This window comes from Theropithecus gelada, chromosome 5 (assembly GCF_003255815.1).
Source record: "Theropithecus gelada isolate Dixy chromosome 5, Tgel_1.0, whole genome shotgun sequence".
In the NCBI taxonomy this organism is placed as follows: domain Eukaryota; kingdom Metazoa; phylum Chordata; class Mammalia; order Primates; family Cercopithecidae; genus Theropithecus; species Theropithecus gelada.
In genome coordinates this window covers 115,796,764-115,812,821 of record NC_037672.1, presented here as the reverse complement: position 1 = coordinate 115,812,821, position 16,058 = coordinate 115,796,764, and the positions used below count along the sequence as shown (strand labels likewise).

The 16,058-nt window shown below is 36.4% G+C and overlaps 1 protein-coding gene across 1 annotated transcript in view; it reads left to right on the top strand.

The window, feature by feature from the left end:
- Positions 1–16,058, top strand: part of PRSS12 (serine protease 12) — a 74,248-nt gene that overhangs the window by 52,884 nt on the left and 5,306 nt on the right. The window contains exons 9-11 of the mRNA XM_025386617.1: positions 1,992–2,197; positions 5,418–5,496; positions 6,217–6,339. Of these exons, the coding sequence (XP_025242402.1) occupies positions 1,992–2,197; positions 5,418–5,496; positions 6,217–6,339 (408 nt within the window). The remainder of the gene's footprint in view (positions 1–1,991; positions 2,198–5,417; positions 5,497–6,216; positions 6,340–16,058) is intronic.

The window sequence follows — 16,058 nt, the reverse complement described above, 5'->3', positions numbered from 1 at the left end:
TTAATTAAAAAATAGAAAAAATAGAATAAAACTTCTAGGAAGAAATGTAAGCTGCCCACAAAGATTTATGTATGAGGATATATATATATAATTGTAAGAAGTCTAATAATTTTAAAACACATGTGCAACAATGGAGAAATAACTTAGTTTTCTTTGCCAAAGTTTGATGCAGAAGTATCTGCAGAAGAATCACCTAGAGCTTTGTTAAAAACAGATTACTGATTTTTTAAATGATTTCTTTGTATATTGTATGCCATTATTCTCTATTGGAAAGTATATTCACCAACAAATATATTTCTACAAATACCAACTTTTAAATTTATCTTTTCACTTTCCTTAGGGTAGTTTTTAGTAAAGCTACAGTCTTAATTTAATTTTTGCTAAGTTTATCAATTTAAAAATTTATAGTTTATACCCTTTATGTCCACTGTATTAAGTTTTTCCCTAACTTGAGATTTCAAGGATAGTTTTCCAGTAATTCATCTGGAAAGCTTTTGCGTTTGATAACTATTTCATTAATTTGCTTGAAAGCTTTTGCCTTTGATAACTATTTCATTAATTTATCAGGAATTGAGTTCTAAATATGGCGTTAGTTTGAAATATTTATTTCATTTAAATATTTTTGCATTTGCATACTTTAAAATGTGTTATTAAAACAAAAAAGTTAATAAACTAAAAGTAAGTCTGCCATCTAGTCATGATTCCTGTTTTTCTCTCTGTTAAAAATTGTATTTTTAGGCCAGGTGCAGCGGCTCACTCCTGTAATCCTAGCACTTTGAGAGGCCAAGGTGGATGGATTGCTTGAAGTCAGGAGTTTGAGATTAGCCTGGGCAACATGGTGAAACTCCGTTTCTACTACAAATACAAACAAATTAGCCAGGCATGGTGGCATGTGCCTGTAGTCCCAGCTACTTGTGGGGATGAGGTGAGAGGGTCTCTTGAGCCCAAGAGGTCAAGGCTGCTGTGAGCTGAGATCACGCCATTGCACTCCAGCCTGGGTGACAAAATGAGACTCTGTCTTAAAAAAAAAAAAAGTAAATAAATATTTAAAAATTGTGCTCTTTTTTTTTTTGAGATGAGTCTCGCTTTGTCACCCAGGCTGGAATGCAATGGCACGATCTCGACTCACTGCAATATCTGCTTCCTGGGTTCAAGCCATTCTCCTGCCTCAGCCTCCAGAGTAGCTGGGACCACATGCCCAGCTAATTTAATTAATTAATTAATTTATTTATTTATTTATTTTGAGACAGAGTTCTGCTCTTGTTGCCCAAGCTGGAGTGCAATGGCATGATCTCAGGCTCACTACAGCTTCCGCCTCCTGGGTTCAAGTGATTCTCCGGCCTCAGCCTCCCAAGTAGCTGGGCTTACAAGCACATACCACCACGCCCAGCTAAATTTTTGTATTTTTAGTAGAAACGGTTTCACCATGTTAGCTAGGCTGGTCTTGAACTCCTGACCTCAGGTGATCCGCCCTCCTCGGCCTCCCAAAGTGTTGGGATTACAGGCGTGAGCCAATGTGCCTGGCCTAAAAAAATTGTACTTTTTTTCTTCTAAAGGAGGCAAAAAATTAGTTCTTAGCTCTTAGGTTATTATTTAATCTCATCGTTTTCTTCACAATATTATACCAATATTAAGAGAGTATTATACTCTTTAAGAGGGTAGGAAATTTAGAGGTATTTTTTTCCTGCTTAAACGAGAGTTAAAGACTATCATGATTTTTTGATGTGCCATTAAATATGAGTTTCTCAGAAAAAGCTAAATTAGAGGTAAGTGATATAATAAAATGGCTGTGGAGTATGGCAACAGAGAAGGTATAATTATTACCTTTTTAATTTAATTTTTTTAACAGTCATGAAACAAATGGTTTTTAGCACATGCAGATGCTAATTTTAATATGTAAAAATTAAGGAATAAAATTGAATACATGTTGTGATTTATTCAGATATATGATTGACTGATTCTTCCCATCATTAAGAATGTTCTATCTTCAGGGGTCCTGCCAGAGCAAGAACCATGGCTTATTTTGGAGAAGGAAAAGGACCCATCCATGTGGATAATGTGAAGTGCACAGGAAATGAGAGGTCCTTGGCTGACTGTATCAAGCAAGATATTGGAAGACACAACTGCCGCCACAGTGAAGATGCAGGAGTTATTTGTGATTATTTTGGCAAGAAGGCCTCAGGTAACAGTAATAAAGGTAAGTCACCTTCTGGAGCCCTAAACAAGTCAAAGAATACTAATTCCCACTCTATCACTATAAGCAGTACTTTGATAACAGAAATCAAGTACAACAAGAACATATACAGGCCCATGTCTTGTGCTATTACTTAGATCCAGTAGTTCTTGGCAAACTTGCCTAGGTGGGGCTGACAGGTAGAACAAGGGTCAGGGGTAGGAGTGAATTTACGGGGCCTTATAATCTCTGGGATCATCCCCTTTTCACTTTCTTAGCCATTTCTGTATTTCCTTTTTTAGATGTAATAAAGCTCTCATGCTTGTTGCTATCTTTGAAGATCCAGAATTGATATTGACTTCATAAAAAGGAAAGTACTGAAAATATAGAAATGAATTAAAGGCATTTCTAAAGTCTTACTAATATTTTAAACAAGGATATTTAAAAATGAATTTCGAAAAGAAAATGATCTTTTGTATGTTTTATTCTCTGAAATTTAAAAATTTAAGGAAAAGGATAAGTAATCCTTTCGTATGATACAGTAATGTTTCATAGTTTAAGTGAATAGAGTTCTTGTAAGCTCTGTGTACATTTATTATTTATCTATTTATTTATTTTGAGACGGAGTCTTGCTTTGTCACTGAGGCTTGAGTGCAGTGGCACAACTCGGCTTACTGCAACCTTCACCTCCCGGGTTCAAGTGATTCTCCTGCCTCAGCCTCCCAAGTAACTAGGATTACAGGCGCCTGCCACCATGCCCGGCTAATTTTTGTATTTTTAGTAGAGACGGGGGTTTTACTGTGTTGTCTAGGCTGGTGTTGAACTCCTGACCTCAGGTGATCCGCCCACCTGGGTCTCCTGAACTGCTAGGATTACAGGTGTGAGCCACCGCGCCCGGCCTATTTAATTTTTATGAAACATTCTTTAAATGACTGAGAGAATGAGCTATTTTGGAGAAATTTGTGGTACATTTTATGAAAAGAACAGTCACCTCTTTATCTGGATTGAAAGTTTATAGTTCTGATACTCTGGATTTTGTTAAAATCAGGTGCACCTATATTTGAGCGTTCTCTTTTTCTAACACCTTTTAATAGCTGCCAAAGACAATGCAACAAATGAATTGGATGTCGTTAATATGATTCTTTGCTGTCTGAGGGGCTTCTGATTGTGAAAAGAACACTTACAATCCTTTGCACTTTATTTTCTATTCATATATATATTAAATATATTTTTATTTATGAATGTGTATATATATGTGTGTGTATATATGTGTGTGTGTGTATAGATCTATGTATATATGCAAATGACTTGGCCAGCCCTTTCCCCCTGAATTCTGATCATAACTTAATTTACTAAATTCCGTTTAATAATTTTAATTACCATTACAAATGGGACATAACTGATTCTTTGAATTATGTGAAATTCTGTAAGTAGTTGAAAAACATTAAAAAATCATTATTTATATGTTCATTTTTAATGCCTTCCTAGAATTATAGCAATAATCTTTTTGATACCTTTCCATGGTTATGGCAATGCTACCATATTTCAAGTAAAAAGATTTCATCTTAGCCTAGCTAGATTACAGAATCTGGCATATTAACCAGTTGATTTTATGTTGATACTCAGCACCTGGTGACATCTATAAGGTGATTCAAACTGAAGCCATTAGTTATTGGTTATCTGATGGTCTCCTTTTAAAAATGAACTTCGTTTTTCTTGTAAAATTTTTAAATAATAGTGTATGACTTTAAATAGAGTTTACTTTCTTGCAGTCTGGTTCTTTGCCCCAGAATGATGTAAACTTAAAATTTTGCTTGTTTTAAGTATTACATCATTCCTTTCCTTGGCATCACATACATTGACCCAACTTGGAGCATTATTGGAAACTTATGTTTTTTCTAATATCTTACAATTTGCAGTGTCATCTAGAGGACTCATATTCTAAGAGATGAAGGTTAAAGTTTGACAGCATACCTCTGAGATCATTTGGCAAATTAATCATCTTGGTACACACTGTTGAACCTCTTTCTCCATCAAGAAATAACTATTGCTGATTCCCTATTGGGCTCCCTTCTACCTGGTTATTATGGGAGACCATTAGGGTTGATTAGGTCTTCCTGTTCTTGGCACAATTCCCACCATCCTCCCCTTAGATAGAAAAACTACATATCTGTACTTTATACACATATATTTAACCAAAGAAACAAAGTACCTCTATATAAATTCTCCTATTTTCTCAAATATTTTAAAAATTAGTCATGCCTGTTATATTTGCCTTTCTTTCACATACCAGCTTTTCACATATTTTTAATTTAATTCTTTTTTTTTTTGTATGTTCTTGACAGAAGTCTGTTACCTTGGGAGGTTTGCCTGTATAGCCTTAACCATAGTTTACCACTTAAATTGGCTTAGCAAACCATTTCCGTATGTTGACATGCTAAGTAAACATAAATTCACATCAGAATTCTAGCCTGGGAATGTGCTTTGCTCTTCTGAGTTACTTTTTTTTTTTTTTTTTTTTTTTTTGGAGACGGAGTCTTGCTCTGCCACCCAGGCTGGAGTGCAGTGGCCGGATCTCAGCTCACTGCAAGCTCCGCCTCCCGGGTTTACGCCATTCTCCTGCCTCAGCCTCCCGAGTAGCTGGGACTACAGGCGCCCGCCACCTCGCCCGGCTAGTTTTTTTGTATTTTTTAGTAGAGACGGGGTTTCACCGTGTTAGCCAGGATGGTCTCGATCTCCTGACCTTGTGATCTGCCCGTCTCGGCCTCCCAAAGTGTTGGGATTACAGGCTTGAGTCACCACGCCCAGCCCTGAGTTACATTTTTATATGTGACTTAGAACAGTGTTGTGTGTGGAAAGTAAGTAATTTAGGCCATTACTGCCTTTGCAGTTCTCTTATTTTGTTTAATGTTCCATACATTTTGTTCCATACTTTATACAAAATAGCAGCAGCAGGAGATATAGGTACCTACCAGGATGAAGTACTGGACAGAGTCAAACCAGTCAGCAGCCCATGAACCCGTCAGAGGTGAAGAATGGGAAACCTCATAATGTTTCTTGTCTACTTGCAAATTATTGCCATTTAATCAAATGAGAAAACTATTTTTGTTACAAGAAAAATTTTAATTTGCAGAGAAAAGGCATTTTGACATAGAGGAGGAAGCATCAGTGGAGTATGTCAGTTATCGTCTTACCCCTCCATCAGCAATGTGATAGCTTAATTAATGACCTATTTCTGCTTCAGAGTCCCTCTCATCTGTTTGTGGCTTGAGATTACTGCACCGTCGGCAGAAGCGGATCATTGGCGGGAAAAATTCTTTAAGGTAAAAGTTCCTTCAAAAGATACTTTTTATATTACAGAATTATTTATATACATAGAGTGTTACAAACTGGGGATGTTCTGTTATATAAGAGACTTGTGCTCATTTTATTTTCTAAACTAAATTCAGATTTCACTGATGATTTCACTGTCCTTTGACCTATGTTTACTTTGTATAGACCATGTTCTTATATCACCAGCCTGATTTAAGAGATTAGATGTGTTGCTGAAAAGTTACATGGCACAAACAAAATAACTTAACAGGGGACCTGGAAGTGTGTTTAACTACAAAGAGTCATTTAATTTAGAATGTATTTGTTTCAGACTTGACTCAGTTTAATCTAAGTTTTTTGTTTGTAGAATTTACTAATGGAAAACTTTATTAAATAGTTCTTCAGACTGCATAGGTGAGGTAGAGTGAGGAGAGAAATTACACTTTAAATCATGAACTATAAGGAAGACAACTTGTTTCTAAGAGTGTCAGGTAGGTGGGATCTATACAAATGCCTATAAGCAAATCTTCAGAGTTGCTGATGCCAGGCCTGCTCAGAGCTGTGGGGTCTCCTTCTCAAAGTAGGAAGGGATTGTATCCTGGAGTCCCTTTTGCTTTCCTTTTCCCCCGCCTGCAAGGCGTTAAAGTTATTAAAGTCATTGCTTTAACCAGTGCTTTCCTTTGCTTTTTTGCCTTTTACTGACGTTGATGTGTAGCTCATTTTCTTCTTAGGGGTGGTTGGCCTTGGCAGGTTTCCCTCCGGCTGAAGTCATCCCATGGAGATGGCAGGCTCCTCTGCGGGGCTACGCTCCTGAGTAGCTGCTGGGTCCTTACAGCAGCACATTGTTTCAAGAGGTATGTGTCCACCTTCCCAAACAACCCAGTGTAGCTTCTATTCATCAGTTATTCCAATCCCCTCATGCTCTACAGCACTCAAGGTGTCAGAGCCAGGCTATGAGCCTTCTCTGCTTGTGTCAGCAGCCCTGTGGAATGAGGGAGTGATACAAGGAGCAAAGAGAGCACTTAGAAAGCCACTTGCTACCCTGGTGTTACAGCAAATTCCGGATTTAGGGAGAATAGAAGAAGAGGGGTTTTTGGAGAGGAGGCAGCAATGTCAGTGCTCCCCCCAAGAACGTATCTGAGGCTGAAATTATATCTTTGTAGAGGTAGAAGAGACCTTAGATTACTTAGTTATAAATGATAAGGAGTAGGGAATGCAGTTGTAGTGTTTTTGATCCTTTGAGTCTTGGTGTCTTGTACCTTTGAGAAAGGTTGCATCTGTTTCATTCTTGGTTTCCTATAGTTTAGTCCTGATTATTTCATCTTGTCCCAAACATTTTATCAGTCCTTTCTGAAGTCTTCCCAGTTCAGAGGAGAGGTCACGCAGAGTCACCAGAGTCACAGAGCTCATGGTGGCAGATCCTGCAGTAGAACCGGCTCTCCTTTCTCTTTGTTAAGTGCTGTTTTGTGGGCCTTGGTTAATGGCCCTGTCCTCAGCATTAATTTTGGTATTTAAATATGTATACCAATGCTTGTCAAAATATTGATAATTATTAAAGCAATGTGTTGAGTTTCATTGTATTATTTTAATTTTGTGTTTTGAACATTGTCACAATGAAGTTTTAAAAAAAAATGTGTACCATATTGTTGAAACATTTTTGCAAGCAGAAATTTTTCTATTTTTTCTTATGTGATATCATATGGTACATACCTTTGCTTCATTATGTACTTGTAATCTATCCATGCAGATTTGTTCATTCACTTTAACTGCTGTATGAATTTTAACTGCTATTGAAAGCCTGAACCAGTTTATTTATTCCCCTGTTGCTGTGTAGTTAGCTGCTTTCCATTCTTTCACTGAGAGAAAACAATGTTGCAATAAACAACCAGATACCAGTCTCACTGGGTGTGTGCACATAGGGACATTTTTCTGGGTCCTAGAATATGGATTCCCATCAATTTGTCAAGCCCTACCAATTTATCCTTTGAAGAAGTTGTGTCAGTTTATAACCCAGCAATGTGTAAGTTCCTGTTTCCTCACGACTCTAGCTAAACTTGAGTATCAAAATTTTAAATTTTTTGCCAATCACAAAGTTTTAGGGTTTCTTTTTAATTGTATTTCCCTGACCAATGTCTTCCTCTTTCATGAATTTTTTGTTCATATACTTCACCTGTTTATGTATTGGGCTATTTGTCTATTTGTAATTGATTTTTTAAATTTTTGGATATGTTTTGTGTGCTAAGTCTTTGTTGTTAGGTGTTACAAGTACTTTTTCCTAGTCTGGACCATGTCCTTTTACTTGTTTATGGTCTTTTTCTTACAAAACTATCTTAATATATTTAAAAGTGTCATAATTTTCTTAAAAGTTTTACAAAAGCTTTGTATTTCTTATTTAAAAAATCTTTGCTTTGCCCTTATTCTCTTTTTTTTCCCTAAAACCCTTTATAGTTTTGCTTTTAATATTTAGAATTTTAATTTTTCCAGTTTATTTTTGTTTATAGTATATGGTATGAAGAAAGGACCTAACCTTATACTTTTCTTTATGGATAGTTTTCCTAGCATTTTTTATTAAATATTCTAGTCTTTATCCACTGATTATGCTGTCTGCCATATGCCAAATTCTCATATATCCTTGTTCCTAGGATCTCTATTTTCTTCCATTTTTGTATTTCAGTAAATATTTGTGCAGTAATCTTCCACATTCAAGGTGCTACAGAGAATATGTATTTTGTTTATTATTATTATTATTATTATTTTTTGAGACGGAGTCTCACTTTGTTGCCCCAGCTGGAGTGTAATGGCACGATCGTGGCTTACTGCAACCTCCACCCCCCAGGTTTAAGTGATTCTTCTGCCTTAGCCTCTTGAGTAGCTAGGATTACAGGTGTGTGTCATCATGCCCAGCTAATTTTTGTATTTTTAATAGAGACGGGGTTTCACCATATTGGCCAGGCTGGTCTTGTACTCCTGACCTCAAGTGATCTGCCCGCCTTGCCTTCCCAGCCTCACCAAACCTGTATTTTACATACCAGTGGCCATTTGGGTATATAATTGAGCTTCAGAGTCCACCTGTTTACTAGTGGATTTAACACATTCCTGTGTTACCTGAGTGGCATAAACAATAAAAATCATATTAATTCATTCACTTAACAAATAATTATCGAGCACTTACTATTCTCAGGTACATGCTATGTACTAGAGATACAGTGGCGAACAAGTCAGATAGAATCCTTCCTGTTACAGAGTTTACTATGTAGTTATAGGAGCAGAGAGGAAGGAGATGTTGACTTTGCTGATACAACCAGAAAAAGTTAAGGCACCATTTTTAAAGTGAGATATTTTTACCACAACGTTAGATCCATTTAGCTTGTTAATATTCCAGGTTCCTGAGCCCCTGCTCTAAATCTGCTGAATCTTTGGAGATGAGACCTAGGAGTTGCTTAGGTTAAGACCCACTTGCTTAGAGGAGAGATAGTTGAAGAATGATGATGGGGAAGAATAAGTGGAATTACCAGACAATTATCTTTGTCGTGTTCAACATATTCATTGCTAAACTGATAAAAAAACAATGATGGTAAATTGATTACATTTTTGGGTGCCAGAAGAAGGGGAGGGACAAGTAATATGTTGGAAGGTAGGATCATGATGGCAAAATATCTCTTTTTTTTCATATATGGGAAGACCAAATTTTTAAAATGTCTTCTAAAAAAAAAAAAAGCCAGAATACATGTGTGGAACGTGCAGGTTTGTTCCATAGGTATACGCGTGTCATCGTGGTTTGCTGCACTTATTGACTGGTCCTCTAAGTTTCCTCTCCTCACCTGGCAAAATATCTTGATAGGCTGATTCTAACAAGCAATATGGAATAAGGATGAAATAAAATGCTGCCTTTAGTTCCAGGAAATTTGGCTGAAATACAGCATAAGTGAAAAACTCACTGGTTTTAGTGTCCTGCAACTTTAATAAGACTCAGCAATACAATATGGTTGCCCATGAAATTAATTCAGTCTTGGGTAGCACTGACGAACGGTGTCCAGACAAAGCAGTGAAGAACCTTGCTATTCTTTCTGTGCTCAAGTGACTGTCAGGGAGAAAAGCACTGTCTCCATCAAACAGAGAGAACTGTGCTCAGTTCTGCATGCCGCATGATGAGAAAAGGACACGGTGCTCTAAGAAGGGCAAGCAGAAAGGAAAGATTGTGTGGGACTGGATTAGGTTTGTTGCCTTTTGCTTCAGATACCACAAATGTTAAAGGGAGATAAGATAATTTTTGTTTTAACACAAAGAAAGAGTTTTCTGTTGTTTATTTTGTATTGCTTTGACACTAGGACAGTTCAAAGATGGAATGGGCTATGTGTGGGAGGAAAAGTGAGTTCTATTATGGAGTCTGTTTAAGCAGAGAGGTTGGGTTCATGTGTAGGTAGAGGCTGGTGGTAGATAAGATGTAATGTTTAGAGTACTGTGGTGAGAAAGCAAAAGCTATGTTTGAAGGATAACAATTACTACCTAGAATACAGGATCTGGGGTTTGTTAGTGAACTTAGAAGAGAGAGACAAGAATAGCCTGGGATGTCAGGTTTATGAATTTCTCTTTCATTTACTAGGCAGTGGGAAACCACTAAAGTTTTGAGCCTTGAAAGATGATCAAGGAAGAGTTTTAGGAGATGAGTCATTTGGAGATTTATGTCATATATCTGAGGGGGTAAGGCAAAGTTATTAATCTAGGGAGGCATCTGTGAATGAGCTTGACATTATGTTAAAAAATCTTTGTATATGTTTGTACTTATATGCCTTTTTCTGGCAAATTGGTCTGTGTTACCAAATGATTTAAGCAGGAACTGGAGGGACTGTGAGGAAGGGACCTAATTTTATACTTTTATACTGGAGGGAGACCAGTTGTAAGATTATCGTAATAATAGAAATAGGCAAAAAGGAAAGGAGGGAGTGAAGGTAGAGAGGCTGTTAGAAATCAGTAGAGCCTGGTACAATGCAACAGAAGGAGACTTGGATCTGGCCACCAAGACCAGGGTTACAATTCTAGCTCTTCCAATTGTTAATTGTTTAACTTTGCGGAAATTATTTAACCTCGTGGAGTCTCAGGTTACTTCATTTTACATCTGTAAAATGAAGATAGTAATGTTCTACAGTGAGAAACAAATGATCTGCAAAGTATTTGAAAGAATTTTTTAAATTGTAAAATTCAAAACAAACATTGGCTATTTTTATGTTGGAGTTTAAAGGCAAGAATTGAAGATTGTATTAGTGAAACTAGGGAACTGAGGATGATTTTATTTCACTTACTAATGGAGAAGAATAAGGTATAAAACTGCAAAGAACTTGAAGACGCCTATTTTGGGGCTTTGAATTTAAGCAAAATAATCTATTATCTTCCTGTTATTCAAGATTTCTTGTCTTTCAAATTTCAGCCAAAAGTTACAGTCATAGGAGTTCAAGGCTTAAAGTATTAAAGTAGGAAGATTGCTCAAAAGTTGCACTTGAGGTTACAAACTTTAACTTTTGGGTTCCCTGGACGGGCTCTTTTTTGTGGTTGTTGTTGTTATTGTTGGATTTATTTGTTTACGTGTCATTATTTCTCCTTTGGCCTGCTCTGTCTAGATTATTGCTGAAAGTCAATAATCGTCTCATTTGTGTTTATACACCAAGTGTCTAGTGTATGACTTGGCACATAGTAGATACTCTAAATGATTATTGCATGATGAAAGTGGTGGCTCAGTTGCCAGATAGTGACTATATTTAAGAATGTTGGATTGTTTAGAGGATGGTGATATTTTTAAACCTAGATCAACAGATAATTCCTTCCATATGTCATTTGGAATTTCTTCTCATTATTTGCACAGTTTAAGATAAAAATAGTTGATTAAAGAGCAGAGGAGCAGATTATGATATGCAGCATTTTGATACGCTTTGGCTATAATACAAGATTCTTTTAATGTGAGTAGGGAAAAAACTGCTTTGCAAATGTGTTATATATCCTTCTGACTTGGTCTTTAACCTTTGCCGGATTTCATAGACTTCCTGTTTGAAGCGCCTAAGGAGGCTACAGCTCACATTTTTATTGAAGTAAGTTCATTAAAAGACACACAGCTAGTTACTAGTGATTAGAACAAGCTCCAAATTTTGTTTTCCAGGATTTAGGGATTTTGCTTAAAACAAATCCTCCTTTCATCATCAGAAACACTGAAATTTGCAAAATAGAGACTGTAATATAGAAGCAATGTAGTAGGGCTCTGAGGTTCTTGTCCTTTTAGATGCCAGGTGAAAGATACCTTAGTTTAATATAAGGCCTATGGGTAGGGAAACTGGATTTCATATTTTGAAATTAGCTTCCCCTCACTCCCTTTTGACATTTCCATTGCTTTATCAACTCCTGGTCTTCTGTACACCTAAAGATTTCTTGTTCATCAGAGCTTCCTTGGTACCGAATTATTGCAGTGATATAGGCTAGTGTGGACAATAAGGCATAGATTGTTATTACCACTTGTGTTATTTTATTACACAGGATGAGAACTTTTTATGTTTATTTGCTTGCCTTCATAGCATAATCACTCTTGTATATAATCTTTTTATCAGAAGAATCTAGGAATGATGGCCTGATGAGGATGAGATCAAAATGCCATAATTCCACTCTGCCACATTAATGCCATAATGCCAGCAGCCTCAGTTACACTCATTTCATATGGAGTAGTCTCTTTAAGGGTACTTTATTTGAAGGCTGGCAAAGTTTTCGTAACTCAATTCTTATTCCCTCACGGCTTTCACACATTTCCATGCCAGTGTAACAAGTGCACCTGAAGTAGTTGGTAAATCACCATTTAAAGGCTTTCTATCTCATTTTTCACAGTTTCGTTAATGTTAATGCAATACACATGGAACGCAGTATCCCGTTGGCAATTTGAAGTGGAAACTTCAATAAATTAAGTTCTTTTGTAGCTGGCTTGTGAATCTTACATAATTGCTAATTTTTGCTTTCTATTCTAGATGGTAACTACAAGTACCATGAAATGACCTTGTGTGTCTATTGTGGTGCAGCAATATAACTATGGCAAAAGTTCCTGAATATTAATTTATTTTAATTGCTTATTCTGATAACAAACATGATTTTGCAGGAATAAATGTACCTGAAACAAAGGCTTTCTTATTTCTGTAATTTTACTCCAAAGTGGATTTGTTCAAGAATATAACTTTACCTGACTTTATCTCATTGACTTTTTGCCTACAAATGCAATAGTAGCTGGAAATTGTTAGAAATGACTAGATATTTCTAATTAGAGAGATGGCCACAGAGGTAATGGGACTTACTTTTTAAAAACACAGTGTGTCAGGTGCCTAATGTTGTTTCATCATGACATAGTATATGGTAGAACAGAGCTCTTAGGAACATAGTCTTTGGTAATACACATATCACCAATCATGCTAAAACTATTTCTGTAGTACACATAGTATTTGTGTATGTGCAAGGGCTAATGCAAGATTCTGCTGAGGTTTACTTCTCTGTAAGCAATTGGAACCATTTACACAAACAACTTTAGTCAACTCCTTTTTGAGTTTCATCCAGAGAGGGGAAAACAGATTTTAGTAGTAGCAGATGTGCATGGCCTGATGTAAAATATTGTTTTCCTGTAGAGACGAATCCATGTAGAGAACAAACACAAAGAATATGACCCTGCAACCTGAATTAATTCTACTTTTAATTCTAGTAATTTGTTGTTGTTGTTGTTTACTTTAGCCTCAGTCTCAGAGAAACTTGGACATTGGATTTTAATAAACTGCTGTGTCTCAGATCCTCTCTTGCTCAAACTTGTCTGGGAATTTCATCCAATTTTTATTTGAGGGGGAGTTGAAGGCATTTCAGCAAAGCAAACAACTGAATGATGTGTCAGCCAAAACCTGAAATGTTTGTTTTAGGAGCATTTTTGGATAAAATAAAGTCTATAAAAATAACAAAAGCTCAACTAGAAAATCCTTAAAATACATTGCAAAAGAGGATTGCTTTATATGTTGTCTTGAGAAGCCTAGAACCATAATAAATACTTCTGAAGTCCACACACATATTGAGTACTTCAGCTAAAGTGTTATCCCTAAAGCATATAATCATACCTACTAGGAGAGGTGACACTAGAAGACAAAAATTTAGTTGGAAAACTATTCCAATCTTGTGTCAGATGCTCTTCAAATTCTAAGCACAAAGTATATTCTAAGAATAATTGGAGTTAAAGGAGTGTGAGACTCCATGCTTAGGTTTAGCTGGTACATTTCCCTAAATTAGGACAACTTTAAAAGTATAGGTACTGGCAGGGTGCAGTACCTATAATCTCAGCACTTCGGGAGGCCAAGGCAAGCAGATCGCTTGAGCCCAGGAGTTTGAGGCCAAGCTAGGTAACATAGTGAGACCCTATCTCTACAAAAAATAATTTTTGAAAATTAGTTGAGCATGGTGGCATGCACTTGTGGTCCCAGCTGCTTGAGTGGCTGAGGCAGGAGGATGGCTTGAGCCTAGGAGATCAAGGCTCGCAGTGAGCCATGATCGCACCACTGCACTCCAGCCTGGGCAACAGAGTGAACCCTTGTCTCAAAAAAGAAAATAAAAAAAGTGTGTGTATTCCATATATACATATGAACTAACAAAGAACTTCATTTTGACAAGAATGGTGCTGTTTGCCTTTTTTGTTAGGTAAATATTTTTATTCTCAGTTTAATGTTAACTGCTGATTGGTGAGCATACAAATTCTGGTGTTTACCTGCCAAAATCTGCTTGATCCAAGAACACAGTGTATGTATGGAACATGTATGCTTTTTGCATTTTGGTATCTATTAGTAATCTCTTAGGATGCTTACTTCAGTGAAATTCTGGGCATGTATGGGCAGGAGTTATGCCCACACTTTTGAGTCTTTGGTTCAGTGGTTCCCAAGTCTGACTGTGTATCTGAACCACCTATGATCCTACACCAGCTGTATTAATTTATATTCTCAGAGATTGTATGGCTTGGGCATTTATATTTTTTAAAGTGGTATAAGTGATTCTGATAAACAGCCAGCATTAACAAGAACATTGGATTTTCATGGAGATTTTTATATGAAATAGAAACTTTTTTTGATAGTTTTGTTATAATATGGTAATTGGTAAGATCTCTTTTTAATTTCAGTAAGTTAGGGATGAGAGTGTATGTATGAGGACATGAATGTCTTTCAAAATAACTCATTCAATATACATTTCTCTGTGCCAAGCACTTTGCTGGGTGCTAAGGATACAGTAGTGATCATGACATGGTCCTTGCCCTTGAGGAGCCTTTAATTAAGTCCTAGAAACTGTTACATGTGCATTCAGAGTGTTCAAAAGGATTGGCTAGCTTTCAGGAGAACAGAGGATTAGGAGGAGCCTCCTAGGAGATCTCTGACTTGAACAGGACAAAACCAGTTTTTGCCATATTAGGATAGAGGGGATGAGGGAAACAACATTGCACATAGTTTGGATAATGACAGGTTTGTAAGACAACTCTTCAAACGGTTTAAATGACAGGAGCACAGGGGCCAGACTGGTGTCAGAGAGGGGACCAAGGACCAGTTCTTAGATGGATTTGTGTATCATTTAAGGAATTTGAATTTCACATAGATTGGGGATCCCCTGAAGGGTACTCAGAAGCAGTTATATTATCAGGCAGAAACATCACTCTGGTGGCAGCATGAGGGATGGGTTGAAAAAGTTAAAACTTGAAGCAGCAAGGCCATTCAGGTGACTATTGCAATAGTCTTGGCATGAAATGACATACTAAGGCAAGATTGCCCAGGGCTTTTAACACTGATATTATTTTAAAAATAAATTGCCCGTGGTAGTAATGTCCTGTTTCTTTGCTTACTGGTTGAAGACTCAATTTTTATAGATATTGCGGAATAGATTTAAACAGCCAGTTTAGCTGCAAAGATTATTTTAGCCAAGCATCACAGCTGTTTCTTACAGAATGGAAAATATTGTTGCAATAAGACTTAAAACAGAGTGAATTCCTGTCTCAAAGAAAAAAAAAAAAGATAAAAAAGATAAAAACTCAAACAGGTCAAATTATTTTAAATAATATATTTAACCTAGTATATCTCAAATATTATCATTGCAAAACGTAACTAATAGAAAAATTGAGATATTTAATATTCTTATTATCTATAGGGACAATATTTTAGTATTTTTTCATACTAAGTATTCAAAATTCTGTGTATTTTGTACTTTCAGCATATCTTAATTCGGACTAACCATATTTCAAGTGCTGCAATAACCACAGTTAGCTAGTGGCTACCATATCGGACACTACAGCTCTAGATAATTTCTTAAATTCCATTAAAAAGATAAATGCAACATTTCAGCAGTACTTTCAAGGGTGTATTTACAATAATTCTTGTGGGAAAAGTGTTACATCACTTGGGGTTTTACTTTAAATACGTATACTGTTAATAAAATTTACTGAATATACTAGCGATATTATTAGCACACAGAAAGTAGAAGTGAGAATAAGTACTTGATTACTCTCCATACCTTTTACTTTTTACAGTTTCAGTATGTGAAATAA